The sequence below is a fragment of the Taudactylus pleione genome, unplaced genomic scaffold, assembly GCF_031769625.1.
Source record: "Taudactylus pleione unplaced genomic scaffold, aTauple2 ptg000008l, whole genome shotgun sequence".
Taxonomy (NCBI): Eukaryota; Metazoa; Chordata; class Amphibia; order Anura; family Myobatrachidae; genus Taudactylus; species Taudactylus pleione.
The window spans coordinates 8,718,153-8,736,240 of record NW_028284411.1 but is presented as its reverse complement, the minus strand read 5'-3'; the positions used below and the strand labels follow the sequence as shown (position 1 = coordinate 8,736,240).

The following is an 18,088-nucleotide window of genomic DNA, read 5'->3' as shown; positions in this document are numbered from 1 at the left end:
AGTTACTTGTTTCTTGTTCACTTATTAGTTCTATGCACTATGTAAGGCGCTGTGGAACACTTGTGGCGCCATATAAATAAAGGATAATAATTATAAATATGCAGCTAAATCGCCTCTTCAAAAACGCTGCCTGCGGATGAGGGTCTCACCTCGCCCCAGTCTGGGCACGGTCTGCTTACAGCCCATCGTGTACTTTAGGATTAACAAAGTCACAATTCATTAAAATATTGGTGTCAACAAATAGAGCCACATTCATTGTTTTAAAGCATAACTAGCAATTAGGAAATGAGGCACAAATGGAGCTGAGATTATTGACGGATTTAGGAATTCTCTCTCCAGCCGCTGTAGAACTACAGGCACCAGCATGCTCTCCCAGCCTCACATTGTATTAGTCAGTATAGGAAATCAAGTCATAAGGCAGCACGTTTGGTGTAATGGTTGGCAATAGTGCCTCACAGCACTGACGGCTTTTGGTTTGATTCCCACCAAGTTTCTGTGTGGAGTTTGTATGTGTCCCTCGTTTGCGTGGGTTTCCTACCACAATCCAAAAATATACTGGTAGGTTACTTGGATTGTGAAAATAAAATAACCAGTGTGTATATATATGTGGTAGGGAATAAAGGGCCTGATTCAGCACGTAACGCACGGATGCAGATACAAGCAATTGATCGATGGTTTTGCTCTGCGCATGCATCGCAGTGCGCGAACTGGCCAGTGCGATGGAGTATGTGTATGCAGGGAGACCGCAAGTGATTGACAGGAAGTGCCGTTTGTAGGTGGTGATAGGGGAGTGATCGGGCAGACGCAGGCGTGCCTGTGCGTTTGGACGGCGTTTCAGGGGCGTGCACAATTAAGCCCTTACGGCGGCAGATGCAGCCTGAGGTCTAGTTGCACACAGGAAGTATCGCTATGTCTAGGGGTGGGTCAGGTCAACCTCTATTGTGCGTATGGGTCCGATGGTTCTCGATGTTACCGATGTTTCCGCTGTCTTACCAGGTATAGAGGACGCAAGTAAAGGGAAGTGGGTGGTATTATGTAGTGCTGGGCTTCTGCTTATTCTGCTGCGATTGCCGTGCGTATACATTCATTAGCATATTCTCGCAGCGGCCGGGTGCGTGCGTCTGCATCCCTGCGCTCCTCGCTGAATCAAGCGCATAGATTGTAAGCTCTTCTGAGACAGTGACTGATGTGAATGGCTGAAGCATTCTCTGTAAAGCGCTGCGGAAAATGTGCGCTATATAAATAATTGCTGATAAATAAATAAAGCAAATGGCGTCACTTAGCTGTCTTTTTATTTCGGGTGAGGGACAACGGTTGCTTCTAGTCTGCGGCAGATATATGCAATCAGCAGACAACATGGAAGATGGACTTCAGCTAATACAAGGAATGAGGACAGCGGTACTCCATGCGATAAGAGCACCCCAACTTGTTTAGGGCAGAAAACAAAAACACATATTATAGTTTCCACATGGAAGACATACACCAGTGGAATTTGGACACATCGCCGTCATACTTTGTCACGCACGGCGCCCGGTTATTTCTAAGCTGCGAGAGGCAAACAATCCCGGCTAAGGCGGCCATTTGCGACGAGCCACTAAAAGAAAAAAAAGAAAAAAAATCAGACTCTGAGACAGATAAAAATAATGAGAGTCTTTCTGTCAAGAAGGATTTAGAAAATATCACTAGCATTATTAAAATTTAATTTTTTCACTGCGCATTTTCGACTCCCCTTTTCCCAGTGATAATGAGGGAGCCTGAACACCTTCACATTACCGCTCCTTGTTTCATACAATAAATTCAGCCTTCCAGTCTGGAGACATTTCAGGAGAGAGCTTTGACTGCTAAGGGCTAATTTTCCCTTTTCTTTTCATTCTTAGGGTTTGGAGGATTTTTTTGTTTTTTTTTATATATCTGCTTTTTTTTGCTTTGAGTTTTTTTGCAAAAAAAAAAAAAAACCCCCAGAAGAGTTTGTGCGCTAGTTTTAGTTTTTTCCACCAGGCCGATGGAACAAATAAAAATCAATTTTAGCCCAAACGGACCTGAGAAGTCGGGGGAATAGCCGAGACAGAAAGGTGAACGGTGAGAGGACTGTAGTTTGATGCCTTCACAAATTGTTTATCTGATCGAGAAGCAGCAAATTAGCTGACAAGTCTGTCTTTTAATAGCCCCTGTTCCGTTCTGCCTGTTACTGCATTAAGGGAACGGTTAAGCTTCTTTTCTGTTGCCAGTTTAAATGGCGCCGTCAGTGGATGTGCGTTCTGCACTGGCAAAATGAGTGAGGAGAGTGGCCTTAGGCTGGGCAGAGACCTCTTCCACGTTCATGGTGTAATAACTGCCCACTTATATTCATGCTTCACTCCTTGGCACTGCGGCAGTATAGCCCAGGGTTTCTAGTTAACAAAGCGGAGCGGGATCAGGTGTTATATACTGTATGTATATATATATATATATACACTTTTTCTTTCTTTCTTAAAGTGACCCGGAGCTAAGGAGTTGAGAAACCGGCGAGCAGGAAAGAACCATGAAAGCGCGACGGCTCTGTTAGTCGCTAGCACAGCTGAAATCCTATAGACAGTTCATATATTGTCCGTCTAAACGTCCAAGGAGGGGCGAGTGCTCCAGTATACTGTACATAAGAAGATTCAGACATCATGAAATGCACTTTATAACAGAAACAGAAAAACAGACAAATCAGAGCTAATGGTAGCGGACGCTGGACCTTTGGCGACAATTCATGAAGGTCATCCCAGCATAGGAGGACCGTATAATGTGGCATCTGACAAGGACACTTATAAATAATGGTCATTACACACTAACAAAATGTATTGTGAGAGTCAGATGATGAAAGGAAATGCCTGATTGGTTGCTGTGGATTACTGCGGATTTAAGCTTTGCCAGTTTATAACTTTAATATGAATGATCCTAATTTTAGCTAAATATTATATAATTTATATTGGTGATATACACAGGTCTATATAAAGCTCTGGAGATGCATGCCATCAAAAACAGCGTCCCACCCCCACCTTTTACCTTTGTAGGTGGAGATGTGATCTAACCACCACACTCCCAGCGTAACACTGACGCTGAGGAGCAGCGCACGTCTGCTTCATATGTTAGATACTGCAGCTGGCTGCTTCTCCATGTCTGTACCGGCAGCCTATGTGAGGGTGCAATGGGGGCACTAACACTTCCCTCCTCCCTCATTCTCTCCTCCTAAAACGACTCTGTCACCAGTGCACCATTGTTCCCGTATCCTTTTTCCCACTGGAGACTCTGATTCTGTCTGTCTACCCAATTAGTGCTACCTGCAGACCCCAGCAACGCAACCCATCATTGCTTGTCTCTACCCGCATACCCCACCTCCACAACCCATCATTGCTTGCCTCTACCCACATACCCCACCTCCATAACCCATCATTCCTTGCTTCTATCTGCAGCCCCCACTCCCCCAACCCATCATTGCTGGCTTCTACTTGCAGACCCCACACCTGCGCTAGCAACCCATCATTGTATATTTGTTTCTGCTACAGCCCCCCTCAGCCCATCATTGCCTGCTTCTACCATCTAGAGCCACCACAACCTCATTGCTTGCTTCTACTCACTACAGCCCTCCACAACCCATCATTGTTTAGTTCTATCTGCTACAGACCCAACCTATCATTGCTTGCTTCCACCAGCTACAGCCCCCCATCACCTATCAATGCTTGCTTCCACCAGCTACAGCCCCCTATCACCTATCAATTGCTTGCTTCCACCAGCTACAGCCCCCCATCACCTATCATTGCTTGCTTCCACCAGCTACGGCCCCCGATCACCTATCATTGCTTGCTTCTACAAGCTACAGCCCCCTATCACCTATCAATGCTTGCTTCCACCAGCTACAGCCCCCTATCACCTATCAATTGCTTACTTCCACCAGCTAAAGCCCCCCATCACCTATCATTGCTTGCTTCTACAAGCTACAGCCCCCTATCAATGCTTGCTTCCACCAGCTACAGCCCCCATTACCTATCAAAGCTTGCTTCTACAAGCTACAGCCCAATCACCTATCAATGCTTGCTTCTACAAGCTACAGCCCTCCACAACCTATCATTGTTTAGTTCTACCTGCTACAGCCCCCACCTATCATTGCTTGCTTCCACCAGCTACAGCCCCAATCACTTATCATTGCTTGCTTCTACCAGCTACAGCCCCCACAACCTATCATTGCTCAGTCCCACCAGCTACAGCCAGCAACAACCTATCACTGCTTGCTTCCACCAGCTACAGCCAGCCACAACCTAACACTGCTTGCTTCCACTTGCTGCAGCCCCCAACAACCTATCACTGCTTGCTTCTATCAGCTACAGCCCCCCACGACCTATCATTGCTCGGTCCCACCAGCTATAGCCCACCACAACCTATCACTGCTTGCTTCCACTTGCTACAGCCCCCAACAACCTATCACTGCTTGCTTCTATCAGCTACAGCCCCCCCACGACCTATCATTGCTTGCTCCCACCAGCTACAGCCCCCCCACAACCTATCACTGCTTGCTTCCACCTGCTAAAGGTAAGGCACTGCAGACACCTTGCAGCGCCCTATAAATAAAAATTAACAATAATAATAGGCTCACTTAATGGCGATGCAGGCCTTGCAACCCCTCCTCAGCCCTCCCCTGCAGGATTTCCAAGAGGAGAAGATTAAAGAGTATAGTATAAATGTATCCTGTAATATATATCTAAACAGCTAGGACAGTAGAGAAGACCAAGGAAATCCAGGACCTACAGTCTTGTCCTTAGTACATCGTACCAGCCTTATCTGGAACGTGCACAAGGGCACAGATCTCTCAGTTACAACAGCACTTAAGGGCCTATTTATCAATATTTGTGGGGTGTCCCCTGAAAATACCCATTTTTACAAGGTACCCACAAATAGTAAGTTTCCCTGAATATACGTACAAGGGTTTAAATACCATTCCCAAGCCCCATTGTTCCACGTGCATCTGGGACACTGTAATGTTCTATTAGCTGAGAGATTAACACTGACATTAACAGTAGCGGCTGGGCAGGGATAGGAAGATGACTGCTAGTAATTAGTCTACTAATGTAATCCCTGCAAATCTTCAGAGTGTGCGTTTTGACGAGAGATAGCATTCAGGCTGTAATAACCAGGAGAGTCGGGAGTATATATTATCACAGATCCAAACACTTGTGGTGCTCAGTGACAGTAGTGATCCGTAAACAGCCAGCCCTAAATAACTGTGTGCCAATTGTCTGCTACAATGTGTCAAATGAGGCCTAACGAGGGCTAATTAAAACCTAAAACCCCATGCCTGAATAATCTTTCAGAAGATAACGAGACACTGTTTCCTTGTGATGAGAAAGTACCATTCCAGCTGCACTCTCCTTAAAATTTCAGAGATTTTGTCACTATTCACATTGAAGCAATCTCTACACATATTGTGTAAGGGGGGAAATTAAGGACCTCATTCAGAGCCGGACGCTATTTGCGCTCGCTCGTTCAGAAAAAAGGGGTTGCTATTCAAATGAACCGTTCGCTCTTTGCGGTCTGTTCACGCCTCTAGGTCTGAATGAGCGAACCAAACATCGACCAGTGTAGGAACTGCTCGCTATTCCTGTGGTTGGTTTTACCTACCGCAATCTTGCGAGCAGTTCTGACTATAAAATAACCCAGTGACGTGGTCAATGACGCTGCTGTATTAGTTATGCACACTCATAAAACGCCCGTTTTGACCATTAAGCACGCCTGCGTTCGGATCTCCACTCCCCGTTTTCAAGAGCCTTCCCGTTACCACCCACATACGCCTCCTCCTGCCACTCATATTAGCAGGCATTCGCTATTTAGCGAACAAACGATTTTCGGCTGCACTGACTGGTTCGCGCATGCGTATTACGATCCGTACGCATGCGCAGTTGGGCAAACATCGCTCGGAACGAATGAGCGGCCGCTTACGAGTGGCTCTGAATCAGGCCCTAATTACCCAGATTTGTGTGACAGGCTGGAAAACACACACACGGGACTGGCAATACCCTCCACGGCAAAGGCCGCTGCACATACGTGTTCTGTATACCACACATGTGCAGGAGCCCAGCACAGGAGTGTAGAGACGGTCTCTTCACTCCGAGCACCCCACAGGGACGGGCACCTTTCGGAAGCCCCTGTCTATGTGGGGGCTGATACATGCTGGCGCTAAGATCGCGTCTTGCAATGCGATGATGGGTGCTAGTAATGTAATAGTTGATAAATGGGCCCCTTAAAGCGGCAAGGCCGCTACTTTATATGAAAAATACAATTCTATAAGAAATCCTTGCAGTTTCGCCCTTCTGCCTGATTAATCCAGTGATAGGTACATGTGCAGAGTACCAGGGCTGTCTAGTGCTGCACGCCCCCTCCACCCTCACAGTAATGGGAGGTGACATATCTACACTTACTATATGTTTTATTTCCTTCCCATACCAGTACCTGCAACTTGGATCTCTTTCGCTTATTCTACATTGCCCGGACCGATGGCCTGAGTGATAACCTGGGATTTTTGTCATCGCAACATTACAGGCTGGGGTTTGCTGCAAATACCGTACAAAGGTCCACAGTTATGCTGAACGTAAATCATCTTATGTAACACACAGTTTGTTCCATACTTATATATGTAACACCAAATACAGTACATAGTTACAGTAAACATATTTTGGCTGGCAGAGTGCCTGGAACGGCAGCACCCCTGCCCACAAGCACCCTGCGGTGTGTAGAGCCGCCCGTTGCACCCGGGAAGCTCCCTACTTTCTACTGCCGGCGGCACCTTCCCATCAGGTGTTTAGAGGGTGGGGCCAGCACTGAGCCCGGCTCCGCCTCTGCTTTCTGCATTGAGAAGAGGTGACCGCGCACTGTCAGATACAGGCGTTAGGTCCAGGCGCAGAATGACGAGGCATGTGGCAAATTTAGCGATCGGACATGACTGGAACGATCTCCTGTATGCCGGCTGACGGTGCGTGCATGCCAATGGGTTAACTGGATTTTTGACGCCGCACAATTTATTTTCCTTGAAGAAAAGTTGTCCGTAGGGGTTATACACGCCAACAATGTCATATAGCATAGACACCTATAATTTCTGGGCGTTAAGCATAACATTAGCCCACATAGAAAGGCTTAAATAAAATATACATGGCTAATGTCCCCCTCAATTATTCATTTACATACTACCAGCGCATACCTTAGTGTCTGTATCAGGAAGGATACATTGCTATAATGATGGCGTTATACCAGAGATGTCAGCATAAAACTGTAACACTGTCCTGTATTGCTCCCGCTTAGCCTATATATCCGAGTAAAAGGGAATATAGATGTACTGTACATTAAATACTAAAAGCAGCGTTGCTAGCAATTACAGATACTCATCCGTGCAATCATGAAACACTGTACACGAGTCACGTGACAAATGACGGGGCTTGTTTTCTGACTAATGCACATAAAATACAAATTGGACCAAGTGGAAAGTGGCTCTAACACAATATACCTGGCAATGTATTCTGAGTGCAACCTATACACACCAAAAACATCAAGACTGGACTTTTTATATTTAGTTTAGTGCACCCAGTGACAAAATAGGAGTTATGGTATGACATACCTTTGTTAACTCCTTTTCTTCGAGGTCCATGGGGTCCACAGCCATCACATTGGGGGTTTATGGATTCATCCAGGCACCAAACAGTTAATCCAAGCTCTCAGCTCCCAGGATGCACTAGGTCCTCCCCCATATACCCCGCCCCTGGTCACAGGGCGTCAGTTTGTCACAAAGCCCACCAAGAGAAGGCAAAAAAGAGGTAAGAAGGAAGGACATATGTTCTCTAAACATTCTCCCACAACGAGGGAAACACTTAAGAGATACAACAAAACTACCCATTAACACTAGGTGCGTTAGGGTGGGTGTCCTGTGGACTCCTGTGGACCCCATGGACCTCGAAGAAAAGGAGTTAACAAAGGTATGTCATACCATAACTCCTATTTTCTTCTTCGGGGTCCATGGGGTCCACAGCCATCACATTGGGGATATACCCAAGCAGTACCCCTATGAGCGGGAACGCTCCTGTGTCTCGGAAGAAAGGAGGATCCTGCGCCCAAAGGAGGCATCCTGAGAGGCAAAGGTATCAAATGCATAATATTTTATAAAGGTGTGGACAGACGACCACGTCGCTGCCTTACACAACTGTTCTGCAGACGCGCCCCGGCGGGCTGCCCATGAAGGACCCACAGACCGCGTAGAGTGTGCCCTGATCGAGTCTGGCACCCTACGACCCACCTGAGTATATGCCTGTGATATGGTCATACGAAGCAATCTTGCTAAAGTCTGCTTATTGGCTGGCCATCCCCGCTTATGACAGCCATAAAGAACAAAAAGAGAATCAGACTTCCTCAACTTGCTGGTGCGCTCCACGTAAATACGTAAAGCACGCACAACATCCAGGGAAGCCTCACCTAAGGACAGCCCTGACACATGAAAAGCTGGGACCACAATTTCTTCGTTTATATGAAATTGTGACACCACCTTAGGGAGATATCCTGCTTGGGAACCGCTCTATCCTGGTGGAAAACTAGAAAAGGAGAGCGAACTGACAAGGCTGCCAGGTCGGACACCCTACGAGCAGAAGCAATGGCCAAAAGAAAAATAGTTTTTGCTGTTAACTATTTGAGATCTACAGACTCCAATGGCTCAAAGGGGGAAGCCTGTAAAGCTTTAAGAACTAAAGACAGGTCCCATGGTGCTACCGGAGGAACAAATGGAGGCTGCACCCTCAAAACTCCCTGAAAAAGGTTTTTACATCAGGCAACGAAGCAACCCTATGCTGGAACCAAACTCCAAGTGCAGAAGCCTGCACTCTTAGGGAGGCCAGACGAAGACCCCGCTCTAACCATGACTGGAAAAAAGCGAGTACTCGTGAGATCCTAAACACACTAGGATCATATTTTCTCAGTTTACACCACTGAAAAAAAGCACGCCAAACCCTATAGTAAACCTAGGCCGAAGAAGGCTTTTGCGCCCTCATCATGGTCTTTATTACTGGCTCTGACAACCCTTTGGCTCTTAACACGGAGGCATCAAGAGCCATGCCGTCAAAGCTAACCGAGGGAGATCCGGATACCAGCAGGGACCCTGTAGCAGCAGATCTCACCTGAGAGGAAGTGGCCAAGGCGTGTCCACTGAGAGGTTTTGTAGATCGGTAAACCAATGGCGCTTGGGCCAAGCAGGGGCTATCAATATCACCATGGTGTCTTCTTGTTTGAGTTTTCTGATCACCCTGGGAAGGAGAGCTAGAGGCGGAAAAAGATACGCCAGCCCGAACTTCCACCTTACTGACAATGCATTTGACAATGAACCCTTGAAGTCTGCCCGTGGGTCCCTGGTCCTGGACCAGTGTACCTGGGGACCTTGTGGTTGCGATTTGAGGCCATAAGGTCTATCTCTGGAAGACCCCATCTGTCCACCAAGACCTGGTATACCTGCGGGTGGAGAGCCCACTCCCCCGCGTCTATGTCCTGCCGACTTAGAAAGTCTGCCTCCACATTTTGTACCCTTGGTACAAAAACTGCCGTTATCGCAGGAAGATGACGTTCTACCCATACTAGGATCCTTGACACTTCTGCCATGGCTCCCGGACTTCGGGTGCCTCCCTGCCGATTTAGGTAAGCTACTGTGGTAACATTGTCGGACTGTACTTGCACCGGCCTGCCGTGAACAAGATCCTGGGCTTGTACCAATGCCCTGAAAACTGCCCTCAGTTCCAGTGGATTTATGGGTAGACAACTTTCTGCCCTTGTCCATCTTCCCTTGAAGACATGCGGGCCTAACACTACTCCCCAACCCTGAAGACTGGCATCGGTGGAAAGGAGATTCCAATCTGATATCCAAAACGGCCGACCCTGGTTGAGGTGGTCCGTCCGTAGTCACCAGGACAGGGACAACCTGACCTCTGGGGAGAGGTAGATCTTCTGAGATTATATCAACCGATAATCCCTGTTCCAGCATGAGAGAACCCACCGTTGCAATGGCCGGGAGTGGAATTGTGCATATTGCACCATGCTGAAGGTGGATCCCATTGACCCCAGCACCCGCATGGCCGCATGCACTGATACTTGCCTGTTGTGTAAAAGATTGCGTATGCGCCCCTGTAGGACCGCAATCTTCTCTTCCGGTAAATACAATCTCTGCTTTACAGAGTCCAGTCTTGCTCCTAAGTGCACCAACTGTTGTGCTGGTTAAAGGAAGGATTTCTTCCAGTTCACAATCCAACCGTGCCTCTGCAAACAAGAGATTGTCATCTCGAGATGCCTCATCAACTCCTGCGGAGACTGCCCTAGCAGAAGGAGATCGTCTAAGTAAGGCAAAACTCTGATGCCCTGGCGCCTGAGGGCTACCATAATCACTGCCATGACTTTGGTAAAAACCCGGGGGGCTGTGGACAGGCCGAACGGTAATACCTGAAACTGAAAATGGTCCTGCCCTACTGCAAACCGCAGAAACTGTTGATGGGATACCACAATGGGCACATGTAAATAAGTGTCTTCAATATCAAGGGATACCATGAAGTCCCCTGGTTCCAAGGCTAATACTATTGACTTAAGGGTCTCCATATGAAACCTGGGTAACCGTATGAACGTATTGAGGTCCCTTAAATTTAGAATTGGTTGGAAAGACCCATTTGGCTTCCGAACCAGAAACAGGTTGGAATAAAACCCCTTTTGAACCTGTTCCTGTGGCACTCGGACAATCACCCCTGTCTTCAACAGGGAGTGAACAGCTTGCTGTATAGCCAACGCTTTCACCGACCCCACAGGCAGGGGTACGAAAAAAAACCTTTGGGGCGGACTTCTCCAAAACATTAGGGCATAACCCTGGGAAACTATTTCCCAAACCCAGGCATCTGTTGTTGTGAGACGCCAGACGTTCGAGAACTGAAGAAGTCGGCCTCCTACCCTGGGATCCCCCAGGGGGAGGCCTGTCCCATCAGGCCACGGGTTTATCCTGTGGCTTGGAACCCGGGCATTTGGTTTGCCAGGGCTTTTTAGGTGATGGCTTTCTACCAACACCTGCTCTACCAAAAGGCTGCCCTCTGACCTTCGCCTGAGGCCGAAAGGTACGAAAGGAAGAAGACCTTTGTCTAGACCCTGATGCTGAGGGTAAGCCTGCAGCCATAGAGGCTGCCACCGAGGCTACAATTTTGTCCAATTCCGAACCGAAAAGGACTCCACCTGTGAAGGGTAGAGATGCTAAGGCCGTCTTCGACCCTGAATCAGCCTTCCAATCTCTTAACCATAATGCTCTACGAGCGACTACAGAGGCTGCTGAAGCTCTGGCGGACAATATTCCTGCATCTAGAGTTGCCTCTCCAAGGTAAGAAGAAGCCTCCTTCACATAGGAAACTATATCCTGCTGTTCTTTGGACAGCTCAGGCAAGGACTCGGCCAAAGCCTTCATCCATTCTTCTATGGCTCTAGCCACCCAGGCTGTAGCCATTGCCGGCCGGGTAGCTGCCCCAGCCTCTTATCAGTAGGATGTTTAAGGGAACAGGCTGAAGGTACTGGTAAAGTGGAAGACTTCATTAAATGTACCACATGCGTATCCACTGATGGTGGAATCTCCAATTTAGAACACTGCTGGAAAGAAAACGGATATAAAGCCGAAATCTTTTTAGCCACATGGAACCTCTTGTCCGGAGCCTTCCAAGCTTCACCCAAAAGTTCCGATAAATGCTCCGACCCGGGAAACTCCGCTTTGACCACCCTCTGGCGCTTAAACACCGGAGCCTTCTTATGTATAGGCTCTGCCTCCTCGATATTCAAAACCACTTTGACCACCCTAATTAAGAATGGGACATCAGCCACTGGGAAAAGATCCCCCTCTTTTGTGGAGAGAGATTCCTGAGAGGATACTTCATCCTCCTCAGAAGACAAATCAGAATCTGTGTCCTGACTTGCCTGTGTAGCCAAACGCCTTCAAGCTTTTGGCCGTACAGGTTTGGCTATCTGAGGCGGCTGCTGAAAAGTCAAAGACGACGAAGGGCCTGCTTGCCCATGCGCATACATATCCATCCAAGATGGCAACATAGGAGGCATAAATACAGCTGGCTGCAATTGCTGCTGAACTTTCATCCCCGAAGCAGCTGGAACTGCCAATCTTTCGGCCACCTGGGCCATGATCTGGGAAAAAGCAGCCCAAGGGGGTTCCTGACCCGATGGCGGCAAATTTGATTGCTGTGGAGACTCTCTAAAACAGCGAACACATAAGCCATTTTGCACAAAGTCCTGAGAGGACAAACCCGCCTTACAGGCTACACATGATATCAAAAGAGGGGCCTCAGCCACCTGCTTTTGAGAATCTTTTGACATATTTTAAAGTCTAAATTCTATATATATATGTGACCCCACCCCACACACCGGCTGCAGGGAAAGAAACAGTAATGAAATGTAAGCAATACATACACACAGTTTCACAGGTCACAAACAATGCATATATACTTAGCAGAGTCTATGCAATTTGTTTAGGCTCCCATGCACTATAATTAGCAAATCCTAGTAGCATATATGGAGCTTCTGTATAAATGATCCCAAAGGAGAAGTATACAGGGAGACTGACCTAATGCTTCCTGAGCCACAGCCATAGAGAGCACTGAGTGTGGTCTGTAGCTGACTCAAATAGGAAGCTGGGTGGAGCAATCCAAAAGCGGGACCTCAGGAGGGCCGTCGTTCGGGTTGGGGGAGGGGACGCGGGGAAGCGTACCTCCCCTATGCTGCATGGACCACCCGGCAACTGACATGGCCGCCGCCATACTTCCCCACGGCTGCCAGACTTTATATCCCGGTGGTCCTGTGAAAGCAGACCCAGGTAACTGGCTGCCCACACAGCAGTCCCCCGGCCAATCTCTATGCCGGAGGACGGACCGCTCGTGACCGTGGCGTCAGCGGCCGCCCACGGTCCTACTCACCTGCATCCCCGTCCCGGTTGCCGTCCAGAGTCTAAGCCCCTGCCGAAAGCACTCGCCGAGACTAGCGTTGCAGCGCCGGCGGGGGTAGATGAAGCATAGACCCGTGTGTCTATTGACGCGTGGTTTCACCAGGGAACACGTGCCGCCTGCTTTAAAGTAAATAATAAATAATAAAAAAAACAAACTTGGTCTTCGGGACTGCTCCAGCAGTCCCACTGTTAGTGTGGTGCCTTCTCGCACCAAACAGAACAACTGACGCCCTGTGACCAGGGGCGGGGTATATGGGGGAGGACCTAGTGCATCCTGGGAGCTGAGAGCTTGGATTAACTGTTTGGTGAATGGATGAATCCATAAACCCCCAATGTGATGGCTGTGGACCCCATGGATCCCGAAGAAGAAATAATAAATAGGACATCATGCTCTCTGACACATAACACTCACATATATACACAGTGCCTAAAGTCATGGTATAGGTGCCCAGTAATCATGTAGGACCCCCTCTAGCCGAACTGGCATCAATTCCACAAGTGGACTGAAGACCTCTGGAGAGATGTTGACCCGTGCCATGTGGATAGCTTCTCCACAGCACCCTGATACGAAGATCTTGGGTGAGAAGAATACTCCTTCAGAATACTTGTTCAGGCAGACCAACAGACCCAACCCATGCCACGTGAACACACCCACACCACAATGGGACCACTGCCAGCCTTCACGGTGCCTCGTTGACAATTGGAGTTCCATGGTCTCATGGGGTCTATGCCACACCCGAACCCTACCATTAGCCCAAAACAACTGGAACCGTGAACTCATCGGACCACGCCAGTTTACAGCCCTCACGAGCCTAGATGAGGCGTGGTGTCCGGTGTCGTAGTGTTAACAGGGACACTCTGGTGGGTCTTCTGCTTCCATATCCCATGGAAGCTAAAGAAGGCTGCACTGATGTGCGCTGGATATACGTCTGGTACCTCCTGCATTGAATGTGGATGTGATTTGAGCCAGTGTCGCTTGTCTGTTACTACAGACAATTCTGGCCAGACGCCACTGGTCACAGTCATAAAGCACCCATGGTCGGCCACTGCGCTGTCTATGGGAGGTTGTAATGAATTCCCGCGTTTGTGACCGGGTCTGAATCAGGCCCAGAGCTCCATTCGCAGTGATGTCACTGGCTCCTAGTGAATGAATAGGCTGCATTCTCAGTGATGTCACTGGCTCCTAGTGAATGGATAGAGCTCCATTCTCAGTGATTTCACTGGCTCCTAGTGAATGGATAGAGCTCCATTCTCAGTGATTTCACTGGCTCTTAGTGAATGGATAGGCTGTATTCTCAGTGATGTGACTGGTCACTGGCTCCTAGTGAATGGATAGAGCTCCATTCTCAGTGATGTCACTGACTCCTAGTGAATGGATAGGCTGCATTCTCAGTGATGTCACTTGCTCCTAGTGAATGGTTGTAGCTTCATTCTCAGTGATGTCACTGGCTCCTAGTGAATGGATAGAGCTCCATTCTCAGTGATTTCACTGGCTCCTAGTGAATGGATAGAGCTCCATTCTCAGTGATGTCACTGGCTCCTAGTGAATGGATAGGCTGCATTCTCAGTAATGTCACTGGCTCCTAGTGAATGGATAGGGCTCCATTCTCAGTGATGTCACTGGCTCTTAGTGAATGGATAGGCTGCATTCTCAGTGATGTCACTGGCTCCTAGTGAATGGGTAGGCTGCATTCTCAGTGATGTCACTGGCTCCTAGTGAATGGGTAGGTTGCATTCTCAGTGATGTCACTGGCTCCTAGTGAATGGCTCCTAGTGAATGGCAGCATCCATCGGAATAGTGCTGTAGGTCACAAAATGTCCTACTACACCGTGTGAAGACAATGCATACACAATGTTTTTTGCTCATTCCCCCACTTTCTTAGAGGACTAACACACATTTTCCAGAGACCTCCAAAACACATCCTCTTGAAGTAGCAAGAAAATAAAAGGTTAAAGTTTTGAAGTGCGCCATCAAATTTTTCTTTTCTTAATTTGGCAACAGGAACTTCTTCAGTTTTTTTTTTGGCAGCAACTGGGACATTTAAGCACAGAAAAAAATACCTTGTTTAGAGATGTTCTCTGTAATTTTATTTTTTTTCTCTCAGAACTTGTGCCTGCAGCACATTTCTGCAGTCGCATCCTCCGATTACCTGATGAGTGGGAGACGATTCCAGCTTTTGTTTTGCTTATTTTTTTTATTTTTTATTTCAGACGCTGCTCTCCACCCTCCAGCCTCCTTGACGTCTCTTTTGTTCTATACTCTTTATAAAATAGCAGAGGTTGTTCTCGTCTTATTGTACACGCACAATGCCCTTCACATATTCTCTGAAACTCCTTGCTTGGGCCCCAATACTGCCTGTGTCGTGGAGTATCTGGTTTCACTAGCTTAAGAAAAAACATAAATACACCCGAGAAGTACACAAGGCCGAAGCAACGGTACAAAATGCCGACTGACGCCATGCACTTTACATTTACTCACTTGTGTCGATCATTTGTACAGGATACAAGTAATAGTTTGCAAAAAAAAAAAAGGAACCAGAATAGAACATTGGAAAAGCTGCTCAGGTCCCATTTGGTTTTTAGAACATCCGAACTATTCATCCTGTCCCGAAACATTCACTCTTTTATTTTCTTGCACTTCAATGATTGTTTCCCCAACATTTGTGATACAGAATACGTTTTTTTTTTTTTTACCTTTAATCACTTTCATATAGGGGTATGCAATATGGAGCGAAAACGCCGTTTCTGCGAGGTTTTCGCTCGGATGACGTAATTTTCGCCGGTTTTACTTTTACACCGTATTCAGTTTGTAAACTTTTCGCCAGTGCGAAAAGTATATTGCGTTCGACCCTGCGAAAAAGTATCACCAAGGAATGGTGGTGAAAAAAAGTGCAGAATTGGGGTTTTGGGGTGCAATAAAGAGAAACTGTCAAAATATTTTTTGAAAAATACCTCAGAGGACCCCAAAAAAAGCACTTTCATTTTGGGGCAAAAAAAATAATTGGGGGGTACAAAGTAAAAAACTAGCGAACTACAATCTAGGGGGGTCCCCAAGTATGCCCCATGTGTTTTTTTCATTGCATGTGTTTGCGGCAGGTGGATTTTACACTTTTTTTTTAAACTTCACTTTAGCAACTGTTAAATATGCTCACCCCCATTTTCAAGTACCCAAAATTTGCTGGAACTATTATCTGCAAAAAAACCCTTCTAAATACTATTCTTCACCACCTTCCCAAATCCCCAGCAGCTATCGAGCCCGTTTAAAGGCCCCAAAATCCTTCAGCAGGGCTAATCGGGGGTATCCAGAGTGATCCCCCATGTCAGACCATCTTTTTGGGGGTGTTATGGTCATTTCCCCAAAAATCAGCGAAGTTTTCGCTGATTTCACATTCGCCGAGTGCCGTTTTCGACGATTTCATATTGAATACGTGTATAATCGGGGGCGCGCCCGATACTTTTTCGCCTGCAAAAGCTCCGATGTGCGGCAAAAACTTTGACCCGCATAGACGGCGAAGTTTTCGTGTCATATTGAATACCCCTGATAGTCTGTTAACAATGAAAACAAAAATATTTAATTGATTGTAAGCTCTTTGGGTCAGTATCTCCACCCTTCACGTTTCCTTTGTAGTACACCCATTACTTGTGTTTACACTTTTTTTCTGCACCCCACTATGTATATAAATCCCACCAAACCACCCATACACCCCCCCCACCCCCACCCCAAAGCTGTCACTTGGGCACCGGGCCCATTCTACCAATAAATAAATTACTTTACCCTGTATACCCTGATTTATTTATTTTCTTAATAACACCCTCACCCCAATTATTAAAATGGGGGGATTGTTAAGGAGAATCTCCGTAGGAGAGGGAGACGTTGGTGATTCTGACCCGCAGTTTTCCACAGTTTATTTTCACGCGTGATTGTACAGAGAACATTTTGCAGCAACTTTCTGGCCAACCAAAGAATCGTAGCTGTAAATATCGCTGTTGGAAAGCAGCGAGTACTACGCTGGGTGCGTCGGGTACTTGTCAGATACTATTGATTCCAAAATAGCCAATAGTGGTCAATCAGCTTGTCCCTCTTGGCTAGTAGAAAACCACTGGTGCAAAATCTCCCAATCACAGCTGTATGTACGTATCTCGTACAGTTTCTAGCTGATTTTTTTCTTTTTAGGGCTCGTTACAAGGGAGCTTCAGATTTGAGGCATAAAGTGACCCGAATTTTAGAGGCCCGAGGCATTAGACTCCTGGCTTGATCATACTAAGAACACCGGGATTTAACATACATATTTAAAAAAACAAAAACAATTGTGATTTGGTTTCTCCAACCTCGGCCAGCCAGCAGAAATTAGACTTCCACGGTCAAAGAGCTAGAAAACAGAGCGGCGTGCATTCGTATTGTTCTCTCAATACGGGAATCTTGTTACCGCTCATAACTAATGACTCTACGTGGACACTTCCATCTGTTGATCATGAGTTGCTCGCTTGGAGCGAGACCCTTGGCTATCGCATTAGATATGTTCTCTATAAACAGCTGTGACTTACAGGCTCAACAATTCACGTCCATCAGACCCGTCCTCCCCCCTTCCCCTTAATTATTACTACCCTCATTAGTGCTCAAAAACCCAATGCAGGGCTGCGCGCATCTCTGCAGTGCTACGGGGGTTAATAGCAAAACAGAGCTAACTTTCTCCTTTCAAGGTTGTGTTTCATGGCAGCGACTTGCTTCTGTCCCCCTGGTGCAGAGAGTCACTCTGCTTAGCATGCAAACAGCGGAACCTTTGAAAGCTGAACCCAGGGGTTCAATTTTCAAAACGGCTTCGCCCATTCCCTGCCTATGGCAATAACCGTTTGAAAACAGGGTCCACTGAGCATTCCCTTAATTTGCTCCCTCTTCTTCACATAGTTATATTTTAATTAGATACAAAGGTGTCCTTCCTGAAACTACCACTTGCTCCACGAGTGTTTGTAAGAATGACTATTAGCTGCCTCCTTGTCTACCGCATGTGCCAGACGAGACTCAGAAACTTAGCACGGGAGACTGTCCCCGGGGATGGAAATCGCCTATTTGGTTTATAAGAG

General features: G+C 47.2%; 1 protein-coding gene across 7 annotated transcripts in view; it reads right to left on the bottom strand.

The window, feature by feature from the left end:
* VTI1A (vesicle transport through interaction with t-SNAREs 1A) overlaps positions 1–18,088 on the bottom strand; it is a 428,796-nt gene that overhangs the window by 29,414 nt on the left and 381,294 nt on the right. For 3 of the 7 annotated variants that reach the window (XM_088464942.1, XM_088464909.1, XM_088464918.1), the window contains one exon: positions 1,288–1,594. The exons of the other annotated variants lie outside the window; for them this stretch is intronic. In XM_088464942.1, coding sequence (XP_088321068.1) covers positions 1,456–1,594 — 139 coding nt within the window. In that variant the 3' untranslated portion in view covers positions 1,288–1,455. Of the gene's footprint in view, positions 1–1,287; positions 1,595–18,088 lie in introns of those variants that run through there. 7 annotated transcript variants of the gene reach the window in all.